Source organism: Cupressus sempervirens, chromosome 11 (assembly GCF_028749045.1).
Source record: "Cupressus sempervirens isolate cs-2001-9-10 chromosome 11, ASM2874904v1, whole genome shotgun sequence".
Classification (NCBI taxonomy): domain Eukaryota; kingdom Viridiplantae; phylum Streptophyta; class Pinopsida; order Cupressales; family Cupressaceae; genus Cupressus; species Cupressus sempervirens.
In genome coordinates, this window is record NC_143128.1 from 409,689,588 (window position 1) to 409,711,614 (window position 22,027).

The following is a 22,027-nucleotide window of genomic DNA, read 5'->3' on the forward strand; positions in this document are numbered from 1 at the left end:
GTGTATCATACATGTATAGTAGTGTGTCAAAAGGTAAAAACATATATACTATGATGGATCATCATATATCCAATCAAGATCATTTAGGTTTGGTTAACATGGTACTAAACTATATGTTTCCCAATCTCTTAGCACTTGGACTACATGCCCACACTCAATTCCTGAGACGGGGTGCAACTTGATGCTTGTATGTTTTGTCTACCATCTTTCGATTGTGGCTTAAACCCTGAGTCCACAAAACTCTTACATGTCATGGAACTCTATCTTTCATGCTGAATTTTCATAGCTCAACCTATCCTTGGGTCATCAATTGACCTTAAGCATCTGAAACAAATTTACATGGGGTTTTTATTCAGTAGCTCATCTGAGCATGCTCATCATTTGCCTGTAAATATTTGGAAGTTTATTTTTTCCATTTGGGTGACCTAGGCTTTCATGCCCATCTTGTTAGTGTAATGTTTCAAGAAAAAACTTAAACTAAACAGAAGTTACATCTATAAATAAGCATTGATAGTTCAGTTATGCAAGTGCGCTTACTCCATACTGGAGCAGAAAATGACCTTCTTGTCATTTAATCAACATCAGAAAGGATTAACATTTTCAAGTTAAAGAATTCTCAAAATCATGGTTTATCATTTTATTTTCCCTTCATTTCAAGTCGAAAAATGGATAAAAAAATATTAACTACCATTTCACAAGAACAGGAATGTAATTGCATAAAGTATAATGCTGGAAACATGCAACTAAAAAGAATATCTAGTCACCATCAAGGTTTAGATAACATTGCATCAAGGTATATAGCAACTAGGTTGTATTGTGCAAACCTCGGCATTTGGACCTAGTTTAATCCTCTCATTCTCTATTGAGAATGGCCCTCCCCCTTGGGATAAGGAACATGTACCATTTTGGTCTTGCCATCTGAGCATACTGGTGTTTAGAATGTCTGCTCAGTAATAGGCGGGCATGCTTGATTAATTGACACCACCAACATCTTGTGATCAAATTAGGCAAGTATGCCTCTAAATGACCTTGGCCAAGGATTTAGATTGTCAAATGTACAACCTGATCACCACCGCTCGACTTGCCTATCATGTCATTTTCCTTAATTCTGATTCATCTTTATGATTTTGCAGTTTATACATATGTCTATTTCATATGGACCACACCATCATCTCAGCCCTTCCCGGCTTTCTGGATGATTCCCTAGTGTGTTTTTTATTTTTAAAATTTTTTTCAGCTTGATTGTAAAATATCCAGATATGTAAAATAAATCTTTTTCAACATTACATTCTCAGTTTCTCTAAAATATTGTTGGGTCCAAGGTTTAGTGTCGAACCTAGTGCTCTGATACCATATGTAACATCCGCTTTTTTTAGGTCTTAACTAACAACTAATATATCAGAGAAATACAGTTATTACTTCATATTCATAGGAAGACAGTTAAATCAGTTATGTTCATGTGAATGAGATTAACAGTTACAATCACTAGACGGAAATCTCATAACTAACAATTGAAGATACCATCAATGAATTTACCAAGGAATTTAAAATATACATACTGTAGAATTCAAAACCGAAAACCGTCTAGGGATGCTTTTGCAAAACTCAGTTTAGTCCATAAAATACCTCTTAAGGAACAAATAGCTATACTACTTTATTGTAATGACAAATACCAATATATCATCTAGGGCATCAAATACCACTATATCAATTAGGGCATCAATTACCATTGGATCATTTAGGGCATCACATACCACTGTAACAATTAGGGCATCAGTTATCATTAGATTGTTTAGGGCATCACATTACCACTGTATCAATTAGGGCAACAACATTCAGTTAGGAAAATACACTCATTCATTATTCAAATAAATGGAAGATTGAAATATCAATCCATTAGATAAACCTATCTCTTGCATATAGATACATTCCATGTCCAGTTGAAAGACAACCGATTTAACTAGTTGCCAATTACATTGACAATAAGAGTTGCTTTCATTTAAAGGAATAACTGAAAACAATGATTTAACTCAATCCATCTTGTAAAGTTTACTTATAGATTTTCTTTTCACTGCTGAATTATGTATATTTCATGTAGGTACAGTCAATGCCAATGAACTATACAAGTGCTGCACAATATATATAAAACTTAATGCAAATGATGATAAATATTTCTTCAAGATCGGCGTTTGTATAGCCTTCGATTTGTACACATTAATCAATTACTATGTTGCAATATCGAGCGGCATATACATTATATATGATTTGGACGGGTACATGGGTGAATGGGCATGTCTCCATTCATTGATGTGCCTGTTCGATGGAAAGGCCACACCCGATGATTAGTCATAACAAGAACTAATGCCATTTAAGACTTAATTAAGTCTTTTGCAATTGATAACAATTAGTATAAATATGATTGCTTACTGAATTCAAATTTGAGATATTACTTTAATAATAATATGCATCAACAGTTCTGAATGCTGCGATCTTCATTAAGAATATTCAGACGATATTCATGTACATAAACATATCGATATTTTGCATATCGACATCTATATATACATGAGTATGGTCTCATGAGATTAGTGCAATTTTTTGAACCAAAGCTATTTGCCTCAACACATCTTATCTTCTACTTGAATAAACATTATAAAGTAAAATACCTGTTACCAATAAATGCTTGAATTGTTAACTTATTTTTGTCTAATGCACGTCCCGACATCTTGTGGAGAGGGGGGAAGCATTGTCAAGGGCTTAACCACCACCCAACCACGGACCTTAAGCTTATCCCCACACTTTCTCTAACTAGAAAGGCCCTCCTTACTTGGAATAGATATGAAACACCTCATTTAGAAACTGAGCATCCTAGTACTTAATTCCACCATTCGACTTGACAACAGAGTATATGAATTGGACAACATGAGCTATTAAATGGTTCTTCAAAAATAATAAAGTTATTATATCAAATCTGATTCTGGTTTCTTTTTCTTGCAAAACTTTCTTCCACCTCTTCACCCTCTTTCTTGGCCATGTGGCTGGGTTTGTCCTAGGTGTTCAAATCTTAGAGTAAACCAACTCTTTTGTTGAACCTTAGTTGGTGTAAAGAATAACATATTTTTAGTATTGTCATAATACAGTTTTTATGACCTTAGAACTTTTCTTTAAAGATTTCAAGGAAATAGTTTGATTCTAGAATCCGACTGTAACGGAGATGTCTGTGCATAACATATACAATTGATCTTGATTTAACATGGAAATAATGGACTCATCGAATGTCTATTCGATTTTAGAATTCAACAATGATTCATGAAATTTATTGACACATCTTACTGCTGTAAATTCAATTGCAAATTTTTATATAATGAAATATGACTTGGAATGGCTGACCACATAATCTGATTAGGGAGATGTGAGTTTGGCTTGACTCTATGCAGTTGACTCCTATTGACGTGAGTAATCCAAAGTGCAGAGCTCAGAGTAAACAATGACTACGATTTGTCCTCAATCATTCGCAGCAAAAATGATAAAAGAAAACATAAGAGAGAGGTATATAATGCAGAACACCAGTTATTGGTTCTCCCAACTTGTATATAAAAGGAGGCATTCGAAAATAATACAAGCTTCCAAGAAGCCGTGATTCTTGAGCAGTTATAAAAATAAGAAGAATCATCTTCTTGAATCAGCGATAAAAAATGCCAAGTGTACATTCTTGCGTTTTATAAAGAAATAAATAAATATGGAAGAGAACTCGAAGGTTACTTATTCAAAAGGATAATTTATAAAGTTATATATGTATATATATTTTTCCCCAAGAGGGTAAACGCTTTGACTTGGAGCTATGAACCAGTGAGGCCACAAACAGGGGACCTCATCCCCAATAGATTTGAACCTTGATGGCAAGGATAACAACGCAACAACTTAACCATCACAACATGCCACTATTGGCATTTGCACGCATATATATTATTATGATGACATCATATTTAATATTTATCCAAGGTTGTACCCACTAAGGTATGCATGTCTAAATACGTGTATCACCTGGAAGATTATTTATCTCCATATCTTCTCCAGCTGTACGCATATTTAGATATACGTATTTTCATAGTTATAAGTTTGTATAAATTAGTACTATGGTATCACCTTATTTTTATATCTATGTGAATGTACATATATATGTATTATATTGAAGTGATGAGAATGTCAATCACAAACCATTAAAGGTATGTACTTTGATTAAGTTAAAATGTTAAAATGTTATAAAGATTATCCAATAGCTCATGTGTGTCCAATGTGTGTATCCAGTTATGCAGTCGCTAGGTCTTCAACCATGGTGATTCAAGATTTGTACCCATTTGCCTAGTGATGGTGATGCCCCTGTGCCCAATTCATTTTTGACAATGCTTCCACCCTTTGACGTGCTCCCTACAGTTAAATCATATCACCATAACAATTTATTAATCATAAATAATCATGACGGCTAACCGCCTTTTCAATTCCATGAATTCATGATAAATAATCAACTATCGGAAATAACTTTAAAATATCATCACAATGGTTAATTAGCAAGTTATCTTCATATGAAATTATAACGACTAACAATCTTATCATTTCGCAGGATTATAACATTTTAATTGTCAACTGACTTCATGTGAACTTAACAGCTATATGAACATTTTAAATTGGGTCAAAAATTGGAATATAACACCTCGGAGGGGACATGTCAGTTTATAGTAAATCATTGTCACTAATGTATGTCATAGTTTGAGAGAGAATTAAGTAGCTGAGATCACCCTCAACAATATTGCTAAAACGCAATTAAATTGTTTAAGAGTTAAATTTACAACCAGAGTAGCATAAAACAAAGAGTAAATATCTTAAAACACAAGAATACCAGAGATACCCTAGGAAAACCCTCCTCGAGGGAAAAAAACAGCCACACCAAAAGTACTCCTTTGTTGAATAATAATAACAGAGTCTAGATATAGAGCTCACAAACTCTTGAGCCTTCACACGGTTGAAGAATACAGAAAACCCGCTTTGCAAAATAGTGAACTGGCAACTGGAAGAACTCAACACAGAATGAACGCTGCAAACAGAAATCATACAAAACTTTCTCTATCTCTAGCAACTGCAACTGAATATGAACAATACTTATTAACCATACTGTATGTCTCAATTCGACCCTACAAAAACAACTTGTGAAAAGAATAGTCTCCCCAAAACAATGCTTCAACAACAAGCATGACCTTATCCTCTACAAACACTAATCTCTCATATCAAATCAAAGATGCCATCAGAATTGTGTATCACATGAATGTCATCTGATTTTCAGGATACAGTAAAACAAGACTGCAAGTGTGATGATCTTTGACTCCCTTGTTGCATGAACTGATGACAGTTATCAAGAAGTGTCATTTCACCTTCTGGAGTTTAAGATTCTTAATTATCTTTTAATGACCAATGCCAAGGATGAGACTTCATATGATAATCATTTCCTTAAAGAACTCTACTTGTCCACATGGAACTGAATGATAATAACCGAAAAAGAAGATGTGTTTATAACTTGCGGCAGTCCAAGAATATTCACCCTAACAACAACCATACTGACCTTCAAGTCATATACAAGACTGAGCCTTCCAGATTTGTTTGCTGTGACTGTTCAATTAATTTATGGTGTCTATTCAAAGACTCCATCACATGGAATAAGAAACAAATTTGCCAACAACATCAAAAACCAAAAAGGTAAAATGAATCTTCTTCAGTAGGAAAAAAGAAGACTCCCAACACTAAAAAAATATCAACACTCCCTCTTAGCTAGGGAGGAATCTTTTCAAATTATCATGTAGAAAACAATTCAACATTGTAGACTCTTCATAGTCTTAATTCACCTGAATGTCGAGCAACCATCACAAGTACGCAGATAGCTCCTAGAGCTACCAAACTTCGACACTCCCTTTTAGCAAAGAAGATATCTCACCAAATACTCAATTCATGGAATCTCTCAACATGACACTCACAACAGCTTCACCCATTTGTGAGAAAAACATAATTATCTCAGAGTCTCTCAACGTTATAGCACTATCAAGTCACTCAACATGATGTTCACCATGGCTACTCCCATGTGTGAAATAAATGTAAACATATGCTCTCATTATGGAGTCACTAAATGTGATTTTTTTATGGAGTCTCTCGACATGACATCAACTATGGCTACTCTCATTAGTGGAAAGAGCAATACCTCTGTCTCAAAGGGAAACAAGGGCTTTTACCTCAAATTTCTTTGTCTCAAAGAAAAATCCATTACAAGATCTTTCACTTCTAATTTCTTCGTCTTAGAGAAAAATGTATTCCAAAAGCTTTCACCTCACATTTCTCTTTCTTAAAGAAAAATGCATTACAAGGGCTTTTACGTCAAACATCTCAGTCTTAGAGAAAAATGCATTATAAGGGCTTTCACCTCAAATTTGTCCGTCTATGAGAAAAATGCATTACAAGGGCTTTCATCTCAAATTTCTGTGTCTCATAGAAAAATGCATCACAAGGGCTTTCATCTCAAATTTCTGTCTTAGAAAAAATGCATTACAAGGGTTTTTCACCTTAAAGTTCTGTCTCAAAGAAAAATGCATTTTAACACATAATAAGAACAACAGATGTTGAGATTCTCTCTTAGTGAAATCTCCCTCTCAATAAGGACAAGATTCTCACAAATTTGATCATCGCAATAAATTACAATTGGCTCCAATGTTTGACCAAACAAGGAACTTTAGAAGCCAGACTGCTTTGGATGCTTGCTGATCCTTTGCAAAAGACTTGGCCGCTCAAGCTTCCTCCAAGTCTTAAAGCATTTGCATCAACCTCCAGATCTCCTCTTTCAAAATTGCCTACAAGGCTTACCTTAGAGGAATGGTTTCTCAACACACACTTTTGAAATTTCTGTCATGCTATAGTCCAGGACTGTCCTCCTGGACCTCATTCCAAATCACTCTATTCTGAATAACTTAGCAGAGCTACCAATACCAAATCCGAATTGACTGTGCAACTCTGCTCTCTACAGCTGAAGTGTTTTTCCAAGAACTTTAGTACTTGGCCTTGCAATGCTGCAACACACATAGCTGACATCTTCACTTCTTTAGCCTACAAGATGCATCAAGATCTTCCTCCCTCGAGTGCAATCTCTCATCATCCTAATGCTTCTTGATTCCTCTTACCCAAATGGAAGACAGCCGATGACTGTTCCAAAAACTCGACAGCTCAGTGAAAGCTTGACACATTTCCATCATGTTTACCCATGCAATAGACTCTTACAACTGGGTTCTCAACAACACAATACTCTTTATTTGCTTAAATCAATTTGAAATACTTCCCATATGATACTATGCCCTAATGAAATATACATGATAACTGTAATTTCACATCAATTACTTAGTTGATTTGCCACAAAGTACTGTCAGATTATCCTCTGAGCTGCTATTGTAATATCTCTGCAAATTTTGGGCAATCTCTAAACAACAAATTCAAACGTGTATCTTACCAAGGGGGATAGTTATTTTTCATTTCGCCTTTATAATCTTTAAGTTTTAGTTCGCTATTTAGTTACTACTCTAATTTTGGGTACTGTGTTATCCCCTTTGCAATGTATACGGATCCAATGTAGTCAAGGTGAATATAATATCTGCACTTAAGCTTGACAAGAGAATGCTTCACAACATTCACAACAACTTTGAGACATAGGACATTGATTTGTAGCAGTCCTTTTGAATCTTTGGTTTCTCGCCTGCCTTTTACTGACTCCACAACCGAGGCCTCTATGGATGAATATCAATATTTTTGTTCACACTGTCACTAATATCTTGTGGCATTTTCTCCAAGAACAGGGTTCCAAACTTCTATTTCTCATCTCAAAAATCAAATTTGCAATTAGATACTCAAGGGAACAATGTAATCATACATCAGATAAAACACCGTTAGTCACAAATATAAAATAGTCAAGATAAATATATATAGTCAACCAAATAGTTTGAAATGATTTTATAACAGTGAAAAAATCACGATTGTAAAGGAAAAACATGGCTTCAACCTCAAGGAATTCATGAAGAGAGAATTATAAACAGCACACCTAAATTGATTGATAGATTACCACGAGGGAACAACACATTGATCGGATTGCTTGATATGCCTGATAGAGAGATCAACTCTTTGCATGAGCCCCAATGACGGTGGGAAAGTCAACTCACATCAGCCATGTTTACCACTTTTCCTTCATTCCGTAAAATGAACAGAGCATTCTAAGAGCGAAGGATCTTGAAGATTCGACGCTGTTACCCAATAAGTCTTGTTTGTTGGAAGTCACATTCTCCAGTGAGTGTTTTTGTTCACATGACTATCATGAAATATGGAATGAAGGCCTTTAGCAGTTGGAACTTCCTCCATCTCAAAACTTATTTTGCTGGTATGAATTGTCTTTCATTGGCTGTAGAAAGTTCAAGAAAAAAAACTTTCGAATAATCTCAGGTAGATTGAGGGTTAAGATTTAACTATGTTGGGCTCTCTCTTAAAATCAATCCATCCCAACTTGCACATCCTGCACATATAACACAATGATTTGAAGATGGCTCATGTAGTATCTGTTTTTTTTAATGCCAATACACTCTTGCTAACCTCTACACACCTTTTGTCAATATCCAGATTTGCTACTAAGACCCTGAAGACTGATTAAAGCTTCCTTGATAACTTTGTTCATGTTGCCAATCACCCCGTTACCTGGTCTCTACTCCATGCTGGCTTCTTTAAATTTTGTTTAAGGATTCATGCATGAAGATCATCATAGAAAATGTCTCACAAAACATATGGAAAAGATGTAGTTTTCAACAAGATCTCTCACATGGTTACTGTGCACTATTAATCAACCATTAACCAATAACCAAAATAAAACTCAAATTACTGAAAGAATGAAAAACGATGACCATCATGGAGACATCTCTCAGTACCAAAGATGATGTTCTCCTAAAAAAAATTGTCCTCCAGAAGTTACCAAACCAATCTTTGGTTTTACAATTATGCATGTCTCTAAATCTGTGCAGACTTTAGTCACCTTCACTCAGTTCAGACCACTGCAATGTTGACTGAACAGCTAGGCTCCTGCCTAAATTCCAAACACAATGACCTTCAAATACATATATGACTCACCCAGAATGAATGTTTGTCTTTATTTTTTATTCGGAAGCTTTGGCTCATTCATCAAAAGTCTCCAAGCTTACTAACAGGCACGTAAGCCATCCACGGAACACAATAGACCATATTTGTTTGATTCAACTCCATAGGTAGAGAAAACATGAACAACCCATCAGTTGCACTGCTCACACGGCATTCCAGTCGTCTCAGACTTACGACAAACTTTGACTGTTGATTTCACACATTCCAACATGTTTGATCACTAAGAAATGCTACCCTGAGCATTAGAGAAACATACCACCCTCTAAAATATGAAACTCAACATGTGATGCAAACTTCCGTATTCTCCGATATGTAACACCTGCAACAATCTATCTTGTCAAAATCAAAGATGGTGGCCCTCTGGTAGAAACACATTTCCCCCCAGAAGCAAAGTGATTCCTACACCTGTAGAAACCTACTAGATTCCCTCAATTTCCAGTTCCAAATCTGCCATTTCCAGTCTTATTTCATTTCTATTTTTCTTTAATCTGGCTCTGTTACCTTGTTAAATTTACAACCAGAATAACATAAAACAAAGTGTAAATATCTTAAAACACAAGAACACTAGAGATACCCTGGAATAATGCTCCTTGATGGAAAACCCAGGCACACAAATAATTACTCCTTTATTGAATAATGATAACAGAGTCCAGATATAGAGCTGACAAACTCTTGAGCCTTCATACGACTAAAGAATAAACAGAACTCCTTTTACAAACTGGTGAACTTACAACTGGAAGAACTACAAACTAAATGAAGGCTGCATACAGAAATAATAAAGAACAAATTTCTCTCTATCTGCTGTGAACAATACTAAGACTAAATATGAAGAATACTGATTAACCATGCTTTATTTCTCAACACAACCCTGTTTGTTAGGATTAACCTCAGACAAAAATAACAGTTTCATGCAAATATAAACAATATCAGAAAATAATAGATCGCACAAAAGAGAACACAAGACACCAGGATTTAACGTGGTTCACCCAATCCCTAGGCCACGTCCACCAACAACAAGTCCAATATTATTATTATCCAGTGATTATAATCCACAATTCCTTAGAGCTCAATACCGCCGCAAGAAGCTTATCACCATTACATTATGAAATCTCTAACCCTAAGCCTTTTTATACAAGCTTTTTGCCGCTTACAAAATTAGGGTTAGAATAAGTTGTCCAATAGGAAAATAGCAGCCGACACCTTTTACAATACAAGGTACATGCCGAATAAACCTCCGAGTCTGATTAGGATCCACATCACAACACTATTCTTGTTTTGTAGTGATAAGAGACATCATTTGTACCCGTGATTCTCAAGCTTGTTCAATTGAGATATGCTGATCAGAGTTATCATTATTTGGTTCCTTCTTTGTGTTGTTTAAATATGATCACACTTTGTTCTCTTTATTCTACTGTAATAGCCTATCTTCGTGCTTCTAAGTGTGGAGCTTAGCTGTCTCATCGCTGCCAGAACATATGCCTTCGTGTTTGTCTTGTGGTCATCATATTTAAGGCATTGAATATTTTGAAGGTGAATCGGCTATCTTTCATAACCATCACCGCCCATGTAATAATGTCTGAAGAGCAAGCATCATCCAAGTTTCTTTGTTATTCTATGGTTCCTGGTATCTGAAAAATGGTCGAATGGTCTTCATATCTTGGGAGTTTATTATGTATCTTGTCTGTCTTACCAAAAGGATCGATGCTATAGTGACCACATGGTTATTTATGATTGCAGATATTCAAAATGATATTGCGTAATTGTGGTTGTCTCTTTGTCGTATTGGCTTTTGGTCTACCATTCAAATAGACATTCTGTATGGTTTCTAGTTACAATGGGAAGTCTAGTGCGATAATGATTCAAGCGTAAGCCTCTGAGACAGTATTGTATTTGGAACATCAATCTTTATGAGACATCGGCGTATCTATATCAAGCAATCTTTTTGTATCTGCTTCAGACATCATTTGTTTTTGATCTAGGTGTGATCATTTTGTGTGCCAATCATTCTTGTATTGAGTATGTGTGAAATACATAAGCTTTGCATTATATCGAATTAAGCTTTTGAAGCTTTGAAGTTTGTATCCATTTTGATCATTCAATAAAGGATTGGATTTTTGTTATGGCTGAGTTTTTCACCCTCAAGTGGAGGGTTCTCCCAAGGTAAATAAATGTGTTATCTGTTCTTGTGTATATTTTGAGCTTTAGAATATTGTTTCTCTTCTTTCCTAGTTCTAAATCTAACATGGTATCAGAGCCATGTTTAATGAAAAGATGAAAAGATCCAAAACCAAAACTTTTGAGCTTCTATTATTTGGGCAAACATATATTCGACAAGACTTTGCCCCTCAATATATTTGTTTACAGCAGCCTGACTATTATGGTGAAGCAGAAGAGTTAAATAGTCACAGAAGCTAGTGGCTTGTATGTGTTGCAAGGAAATCATGGGTTAGAATATTGAGCTTCAATAAAGGATTGTCTTTTATTAAAGGGGAACAAATATATCAAAACAATTGATACCATGAATAGTTATTCAAGCAAACATTGTCACTTATCATTTCCGTTCATTCGGGGAACATATTTAGGTTGTTGTGGATGAAGTTAAAGTTGAAATTAAATATTTCTTCCCCAATACTTTGGAAACTATAAAGTCCTAGATGAAATATTTTGAAAGCGGTCTACTGATTCGTTTATCGATTGTAACGTGGTGAAGAACTTGTGGAAATGGTCCCGACAATTTCTTTGGTTCTCTGAGGACAGCAGTGGAAATCTCTATGCAAGCTTCAGCGCATGTATTTGTGGAAGGAAAATAGCATTGATGGTCATCGGGATTGAAAAAGGAGACTGGTTCGGGAGTTCTGGATTCAGTACTTCTTCCATCCTCAGGCGTATGAATTGGGCATTGATAACACACACACACACACACACAAATATATATAATGGCAAATGAATTCTGGACTAAGCATAAATTTCTGAAGCTCTTGGTTTGAATGTACAGATTTCTTAATACGTCATGGACAGTTAGGAAGACAGTTTGATGACTCTGTGGGATGTAAGGCTTTCTTATGGAGTGGGCACTTCAATAGCGATTTAGTGGCTTGTAGTGCAATATTGGGGCTGAAGATTTATGGTTTGTATGGACAGTTGTGCCATGTGCCATTACTATGAGAGAATGTCAGCCTTGATTGTGATTGTAAGATTATATCTCTGTGCTGGGAATTGGGATATGTTATTACCAAATTTCTGTACCCTTCCCTCCTGTGAGTTCTCGCTAATGCTGCTTATCTCCGGGATTGAATATTCCACATTCGTTACCAAGTATTGTCGGTATTCTATCTCCTGCATTCCTGAAGATCACCATTGCTGGGAGTAAAGGATTCATATCTGCAAATATTAATAACTGTCTTCAAATGGTCAAATAGGTCATTTACTTCAACCTAGGTCCTACAACATTGAATGTTTTAGTGCATCTCAGATTTGAGTATCTGATTTGTCCAGAACTATCATGTGTTAAATAAATTTCTTCAGTCATATAAGAGCTGTCCTTGTTTGTGCTTAAGTTTGATAAGAAGCATTATTAATGGTTTTCTATTGTGCCTTGGTTGTTCCTTTCCTCTGCATCCTTATTTTCATGATTATATGATTCTTAAGTTGGTTGGCAACATTAGAACTTTACTGCAATGCAATCAGATATAAGATCTCAGAAACTCAAAACAAACTTTGCATACAAACTGATGAAATTTCAAAACAGACTGTCATAAGAGTACAGCAGTGCTAAGGCATGAATTGCAGGTCTAGGCTCCGATTTGGCATCCTTGAATAGCCATTCATATCTGCGTGTTGTTTTTTGTTCAACCATAGATGCCAGAAATGGTATTAGCTGATGATAAAGACATTGAATTCAGAGTGTCTCTAATACATGTGGAGTTTGAATTAGAAGCAATACATAGTTTCAGTTTAGTGTGAGTGGCAAAGAAAAATATCTGTCAAGCAGAGGTAGCATCTTACAGTGGAGGTGTATATCAGACTCTTGTTCAAATTCCTGTAGCCAATTGTTTCTTGAATTAGTCCAGTTGGGTGAGTTATGAGGGTATTGTATGAAGCTTAGAAACTCCGTTTCCATGTTGAGTTGCACAGACTGCTTCAGCACTTTCTAGATTTTAGCTGCAGACCTTTATATGTTCATTGGAGGTGTTGAACAGGTCTTAAAATCTTGTAGGATCATGTGATTCTTATTTTCTGATCCAAGGGGAAGATTATGCCTATAAAGAGAGAATCATTTCACATCCTTGAATAATGTTTATGAATCTTTTGTGTAGTTCATCTTTAGGATAGTAATTTTTGTATTCTGTTATCATTGGTCTGTATATTACCATTTAGGATAGTTTTGATTCTATGAACTATTATTAATCCCTGTAAAATGCAGGATGGATCAAGGAGCAAAAGGATGATGGATTTATTATCCAAAATTGCATAAGGAATTCAAAAGGGGAAGAGATTAATACATCCAGTGAGGAAGTTATGTCCGTAGGAGAAATGAACATTCATGAAGACTTAGCTTGCAGTCGTGATTTTACAAATAACAAGGTTGGGTCAGCTTTGATTGGAGAGTTTGCATCTACAAAGAAATTGAGATAGATGAAGACACTAAACAACAAAGGACCTATCATTGTTATCAGTTTCTTCTAAGAGGAGGAAATGATTTCATAGGGATTTAAATTCCAAGAATCCAAGGCTCAAGTTGAGAGCATTAAGGTTCTAAGTTAATAGAGGAGGGTTCATTTCTAGAAAATTTCTTTGCAATATCTGAGGTAGGGATAAAGAGGAAGTTTTGTGAAGAAGTGAACATGTCATCTAAGTGGGTTGCAGTGTTGCAAGGTAATGTGCTAATTTTTTTGGTAAAACTCTTCAGCTGCAGAGAAAAAAATTGCAGAGTTGATTTGGATTTGACATTGATATCTTTGCAAACTTATTCAGAATAGGCTCATCTGGGATAAGGTTGAGGAGGACAGTTCTAGACTGTAGCATGGCAGAAATTTCAGAGGTGTATATTGAAAAATCGTTCCTCTAAGGCAAGTATTGCAGAAATCTTGATTGAGGAGGTTGATGCAAGTTCTTGAAGATTCAGAGGGAGCTTGAGCAGTAGAGGGAGAGTGCAAAGTCCTTTGTAGAGGGTTAGAAAACTCAAGAACCAATGTGGCTTTGATAGCTCATTGTTTGGTCAAACATTGGAGCAACTTGTAATTAATTGGGAAAATCCAAGTTGTGAGAATGCTGCCCCTGTTGAGAGGGAGTCTTTATTGAGAGGCGGTCTCACCATTCAATTGTTTTTATAATGAGCTTAGAGGGAGGAATTTGAGGTGAAAGCTGTTGTAATGCGTTTTTCTTTGAGATGGAGAAATTTGAGGTGAAAGCCCTTGTATGTATTTTTCTTTGAGACAGAAATTCGAGGTGAAAGCCCTTATAATGCATTTTTCTCTGAGATGGAGAAATTTGAGGTGAAAGCCCTTGTAATGTATTTTTTTGTGAGACGGAAAAATTTGACGTGACAGCCTTTGTAATGTATTTTTCTCTGAAACAGAAATTTTTGAGGTGAAAGCCCTTGTCGCTCTTTGCCCTCATGGGAGTAGCCATAGTGAATGTCATGTTGAGAGGCTCCATGATAACATCTCATTGAGTGACTTCGTGATGAGAGCTTATGTTTATTCCACTCATGGGAGCAGCCATAGTGGATGTCATGTTGAGAGACTCCATGACAACATCACATTGAGTGACTTTGTAATGTGAGCTTGTGTTTATTTCACACATGGGATTAGCCATGGTGAACATCATGTTGAATTAATCAATGATACTATCATATTGAGAGAATCTGCGATAATGTTTCTCTTTAAACATATATGGGTGTAGCCATTGTGCTGGTCATGTTGAGAGACTCCATGACTTGAAAATCTGTAAATGATATCTCCTTTGCTAAGAGGGAATGTTAATGTTTTATAGTGATATGAAACATCACTTTTACTTGTGATGTTTGTGTCATCTTCAGTGTTGATGTTCCATTGTTTTCAAGCTTGTTCAATTCAAATATGTTGATCAGAGTTATCATTATTTGGTTTCTTCATCAGTGTTTGCTGTTTAAATTTAATCACATTCTGTTCTCTTTATTCTACTGTAATAGCCTATCTTCATGTGTATGTGTGGGGAGCCTAACTGTCCCCTCGCTGCTAGGACATGCCTTCATGTTCATCTCGTGGTCATCATATTTAAGGCATTGAATATTATGAAGGTGAATCGGCTATCTTTCATAACTGTCACCACCCATGTAATGAAGTCTGAAGAGCAAGCGTCATCAGAGGTTCCTTGGTATTCTATGCTTGCTGGCATTGAAAAAAAAAGTTGAATGGTCTTCATCTCTTAGGAGTTTATCATGTATCTTGTCTGTCTTACCAAAAGGATCAATGACATAGTGACCGCATGGTTATTCATGATTTTAGAAGTTTGAAACGGTGCAACTCTCATTGCCTCGTTATCTTGTTGGCTTTTAGTCAACCATTCCGATAGACATTTTGTATGGGTTCTAGTTACAACAGGAAGTCTGTGATAAAGTTATTTTTTACACACATATGGGTGTAACCACTGTGTTTGTCATGTTGAGAGACTCCATGACATGCAAATTTGTAAATGACATCTCCTTTGCCATGGGGGAGTGTTAATGTTTTGTAGTGACAAGAGAGATCATTTGTACCTATGATGGTTGTGTTATCTTTGGTGTTCATGTTCCATTGTTCTCAAGCTTGTTCAATTTGGATATGCTGATCTGGGGTGTTACTATTTGGTTGCTTTGTTTGTGTTACTGTTTAAATTCAATTACACTATGTTCTCTTTATTCTACCGTAATAGCCCAACTTCATGTGTATGTGTGTGGAGCCTAGTTGTCTCATTGCTATGAGAACATATGCCTTCGTGTTTGTCTCATGGTCGTCATATTTAAGGCATTGCATATTTTGAAGGTGAATCAACTTTCTTTCATAACCATCACTGCCCATGTAATGAAGTCTGAAGAGAAAGCATTATTGAAAGGTTCTTTGGTATTCTATGCTTGCTGGAATAAAAAAAAAGTCAAATGGTATTCATCTCTCGAGAGTTTATTATGTATTTTTTCTGTCTTAGCAAAAGGATCAATGATATAGTGACTGCGTGGTTATTCGTGATTTCAGAAATTTGAAATAGTGTTGTGTAACTGTCATTGTCTCTTTATCTTGTTGGCTTTTAGTCTGCTGTTCAGATAGACATTTTGTATGGGTTCTAGTTACAACAGGAAGTCTGGTGTGATAATGACTCAAGTGTAAGTTTGTGAGACAATATTGTATTTGGAACAACAATATCTACAAGACACCATCATATCTATATCAAGCAATCTTTTGTATTGGCTTCAAAGATCATTTGTATACGATCTGAGTACGATCATTCTGTGTGCCTATCACTCTTGTATTGAGTTTGTGTGAAATATCGAACCCTAGCACCTCGAGTGACATACCTATCGACACCCACGCGGGAAGTAGTTTCGGAGAACCCATTACAGGAGGTAGGACAGATACAGAGTGAGGGAGTACCACATAGCATTGTTGAGCGTATGGCGGAAGTAGTGGAGAAGGCTATGGGTGCACAACAAGAACACCCAATAGCGTGGGAGATAGGGATGAGAGAGACATTTCTTGTTGATGCAGCAACTCTAGCGACTCGAGCTCACTAGGTGCTAGATTCGATAGAAACTAAGGCGTTGGATTCAGTGGTGAAGGAGTTGGAGGGAGTCATATCTTTCATGAAATTGGAATGCCCAGCTGCCTTTATAGTTTGTTTTGAGGAGAGGGGATGGCCGGATGTGGAGACTGTGGAGATGCGACAGGACTGGGCCACGACGAGAGATCTTGGTATGGAGAGCCGGGTAGAGGCTTTGACTCATGAGATAGTGAAGTTACACAGGGAGGCGTATAACACTCTTCGAAAGAGTTAGGCAGATCAAGTAGCAACTGAGAGAGCTCGAGAGGAGTCAGCTGCCAGTTTAGCTTCAGAGAGGGCAGCCTAGGAATTTGAGAAGGCGGCCTGGCAATCCGAGAGGACAGCTCTGTTAGATAGACAGTCAGCTACAGAAGTTGGCAGCAGAAAAGGAACAAGTGGCAACAGGAAAAGAGAAAGAGTTGGGAGAAATTGCAGAGATGATGCAATCAGCCCTAGAGAGCAGAATTGAAGATTAGGAAAGAGAAAGTCTACAAGCTACAGGCGGAGTTGAATGAGTTGAGGGCGTGGACGACCACTACTCCAGGGATGCATCCCTTTGTCTAGTATTTATGCACTGATGTATTTTGTTTATTTTGAGTTTTGTTGTATTGTCATCCGAAGATGACTTTTCTTTTGAGGGGGATGATGTTGTCGGTAAAATGCATATAGTGTAGTTGATGGGTAGAGTAGTATCCGAACGGGCGTGTGATGCTTGAGTCACCCCTTCAGAAAGGTATATGTACACGTCCGAGATTGACTTTGGAATCATCATTGTAGTCATTGTACTCGGATTGTAATCATTAAGTGCATATATGAATAAAGTATCTATTCTGTGTTCTATCGTGCTATACTACATGTCTTAAGTTTCTTAACATGTACGGTAAACAAGCTTGTGAACATTTGTATCCATTTTGTTTATTCAATAAAGATTCAATAAAGGATTTTGAATTTTTGGTGTGGTTGGGTTTTTCACCCTCAAGTGGAGGGCTTTCCTAGGGTAAATAATTGTGTCATTTGTTCTTGTGTATATTTTGAGTTTCAAAATATTGTTTCTCTTCTTTTTTGGTTCTAAATTTAACAGATCCTACAACAACTTGTGAAAATGATAGTCTCCCCAAAAGAAAGCTTCAATAGCAAGCATGATCATATCCTTTGCAAACACTAATCTCCCATATCAAATGAAAGATGACACATGCTATATTAGAATCATGTGCCACAAGAATGTCATGCAATATTCCCAATACAGTGAAACAAGAATGCAAGACATTATGATCTTCAACTCCTATGCTGCATGAACTGACGATAGTTATCAAGAAGTGCCATTTCACCTTCTAGAGTTTAAGATTCTTTATTATCTTTTGATGGCCAACACGAAGGACGAGATTCTTCATAGGGTAATCATTTCCTTAAAGAACACCACTCGAACACATGGAATGTGAACAATCCTCAATCTGAGCGACAATAACGGAAACAACAAGACCTATCCATAACTTGTGACGGTCCAAAAATGTTCATTGTGACAACTACCATAATGACCTCCACATCATATACAAGATGGGGCCTTTTAGATTTGTTTTTTGTGACTTTTCAATGAATCTACCGTGCCTATTTAAAGACTCTATCACATGGAATATGAAACAAATTTGCTAGAAAAATCAGAAATCAAGAACGTAAAATGAAGTGTCTTTAGTAGGAGAAAAGAAGACTCTTGACACTTCAAAAACATCAATACTCCATCTTAGCTAGGGAGGAATATTTTCAAATCATCATGCAGAAATCTATTCAGCATTGTAGACTCTTCGTAGTCGTAATTCGCTTGAATGTGGAGCAACCATAATAGGTATGTAGAGCTCCCACAGCTACCAAACTTCAATACTCCCTCTTAGCAAAGGCGATATCTTACCAAATACTTGAGTCATGGAATCTCTCAACTTGACACTCACAATGGCTTCACCCATTTGTGAGAAAAAACATAATCTATCATGGAGTCTCTTAACATGATAGCATCATGGAGCCACTCAACATGATGTTCACCATGGCTACCCCCATGTGTGAAATAAATGTAAACATAATCTCTCATGATGGAGTCACTCAATGTGATGTTGCCATGGAGTCTTTCAACATGACATCCACTATGGCTACTCCCATGATTTGAAAATGATAGGCTTTGAGTTTGAGTCCCTAATTGTAAGGGATTTGAACTACCATTTTTCATCATTTTAGGGTGTCAATAGAGACCAAATAATTATAATAAGCAATTTCCCATCTTCATAGAGTTAATGCAAAAACATAGCAAACCAACTATTTCAAAATGTTTAATTCATCAATCTTCAGATCTGTACATGCAATGGCAAGAAATAATGAATTATATTTTTGTTTTACATTCACAATATGAGAATTGACTTTGTTTTTGTCTTTAATATTATTGGAATCTATGTTTTAGAATTTGGGGGCCGTTTTTGGATTTTTAGTCAAACTTGGGAGTCAATGTTTTTTAAAAGCTCTAAAATTTTCTGCTTGGGCATCACACACCTCAAATTTGCTGCAGGTACACCTGGGTTTGTCCTGGATGGACCTGCAAGTTTGTAGTGGGATCCTAGATGGTCCTTGCTGACAAGAAATTATTTGTCTTTCTCTCCTTGTCTTCATTAGCTTTTAAACTGGTATATTGATATTTTTTCATTGAAGCAAGAAATCTAGGAGTTCTATGCAAGTTATCATGACTTGCAGATAACATAAATTTTCATTTATAAGCTAAAACAATATGATGGTTATCTGGAATGGAACATCTTTCTGTTTCTTTTTTCGTCTTTTCAAGCAGATAATGAGCAATATGCTATGCTTAATGAACAGATATATGCAGCAGATTTAATTTCTCCAAATTATAGGCCGCCTCCTTTCACCGATGGAACTCCAAATGAAAGCGTTGCTGATGTATTCGTTCGTGTGACACAACTCATGTCCATATTGGAAACACAATATTCCAGTCAGAATGTGATCATTGTCTCACCTGATTCAGACAACTTGACAATTCTTCAGGCAGGTCTTACTGGATTGGATCTCCGGAGGTAAAATTTCTCTAAATTTGTTAATGTAATGAGATTGGTTGAAATGAATTATAAAGTGCTTTCTATTCTCTCCGCAGATGCATCTGTTTACCGCTTTCCCATTTTCCCAATTGCAGGCACAGCGAACTATTGTTTAGTCCTGGGGAAGTCAGGTTTGTGGATATAAAGGCCATCCCTGCTCCCAAGAAACCTCTTTCAGGACTCTTTAAATGTATAAAACCTCCAAATTGTAACTAATAAATATAAAAGTATTTTGATCACCAGTCTTGCATTATATCGACTTGTTTAATGTAACTTCTCATTGAATTGTTTAGCAAGCCACAAAGATTCTAGAATCCTTATTCACCAGGACTTCGTAGATGAGATTTTGAAATTAGCTAGGATGGAAAGAAAAAAACTCAAAACAACTAATTTCAATACATGTTTTTTGAAACATGTATCCTCATAAACTTGCTCTCTAACTAGTACAAGAGATCAAGGGAAAAAGCAAATTAGAATGGATTATGAACATATATCTAGTACAACTTGATACTGTTTGTGTGAGTTGATCTACTTTCTATGCAAATCCATCTAAATAAAATGAGGGGAATCATGGAAGTGATAATGTTAGGTGTTCCAATTTTAATATCTACCAATTTTTCAAGTTTTGAAAGTTCTCCATTTGTACTGCATTCTTTTTGCCCCCATCTGCTGGTTGGGGTCAAAATTGTGGAAATGGAAGATACTTTCCTTATAAAACATATTGAAAGAAGCCTTAATATCTTTGCATTTTTTACCATTATGTAGGTTGATCTTGATGCAATGAGGTTGGAATTCCCCTTATCACCTGTCTCAATCAACACTACGAACCACACACATCTAAAATATATGACAGAAAAATATGTAGAAATGAATAGCTGACTAATGTAGCAATCCTCAGGATTTCTTGATAATACACAAAACAAAATTTGCACTACAAAATGGCAAGATCCCTTTACAACATTTTCCTCTAATCTTGGTCATTCACAGACCTGCAACCATCTAAGGTAAAAACTGTCACCAAAACTCAAAACCCAGGAAAAAAAAACTCACAATATTTTTCAGGCTTAGAATTCCCCAAATCAGATGCTGGTACGATGCCCCCTGTAGAGCATCACCCAAACAAAATTTAAATGCCCATCATTTGGGCTGTTATGTTACATTTACAATCACTAAATTTTGGCTTAAATTAGAGTGAACTGCATATATTAAAAGTAATTTATGGTCAAGTTGAAGAAATGCAATGTACAGTAAATGAGTTTGAAGATTCTGCAGGGCTCCCTTCATGTGGATGTCCCTGCATCAAACAGCCATGGTAGAAATGTTTCTCGAGTGAAAGTCATAAACATTTATAACTCCTATACTAGTTTTGAATCAACTTCTTTGCCTGATGTTGCAATATGCTTTTTTAGTTTCCTCTGTGATTTGATGTCTCTTCCATCAATCTTTCCTCTCTTTCTCCCTCTTTTCACATAATCAAAATCTCACCAATATGAACTAGGACACTCTAAAAAGTTGTAAGCTTCAAAGTCATCTTCTTTCGTAAAACACTAGTAAATTTAGACCTAAGTTTTGACAAGGATTCATCGCAATTTTGACACCACTATGTCGACAAAACGACGAACACTATTGTCAATCTTTTTTTGTTGATTTTACGACACCATAAATGTTTGTCAAAATTTTGACATTACTATGGTAGATATATCGACAAAACTATTGTTGGGATGTCTGCCTCAACTTGCAAGCATTGTGCACTACACTTTCCACCTATGTGACCAATGGTTGTCGAAAGCAATAAAAACCCTGTCGAAATGCTCTACCTCTGTGCGTCGAAATTGCAACGAACCTTGGTCGAATCTCATGTCGCACGTATAGCATCCTCGTCGAAATGCTATGCTCCTTTGCATCAAAATTGCGACAAATACTGTTCGAAACTCACATCGCACATA

At 36.2% G+C, this 22,027-nt stretch overlaps 1 protein-coding gene across 2 annotated transcripts in view; it reads left to right on the forward strand.

Annotated features, from left to right (window-relative positions):
- Positions 1-20,570, forward strand: part of LOC149530198 (Phosphoglycerate mutase family protein) — an 89,261-nt gene extending 68,691 nt beyond the window's left edge. The window contains exons 4-5 of one of the 2 annotated variants that reach the window (XM_089809872.1): positions 19,846-20,060; positions 20,138-20,570. In XM_089809872.1, the coding sequence (XP_089665998.1) occupies positions 19,846-20,060; positions 20,138-20,297 (375 nt within the window). In that variant the 3' untranslated portion in view covers positions 20,298-20,570. The remainder of the gene's footprint in view (positions 1-19,845; positions 20,061-20,137) is intronic. The other variant, XM_089809873.1, reaches the window with a different exon arrangement.
- Positions 20,571-22,027: the final 1,457 nt, after the last annotated feature.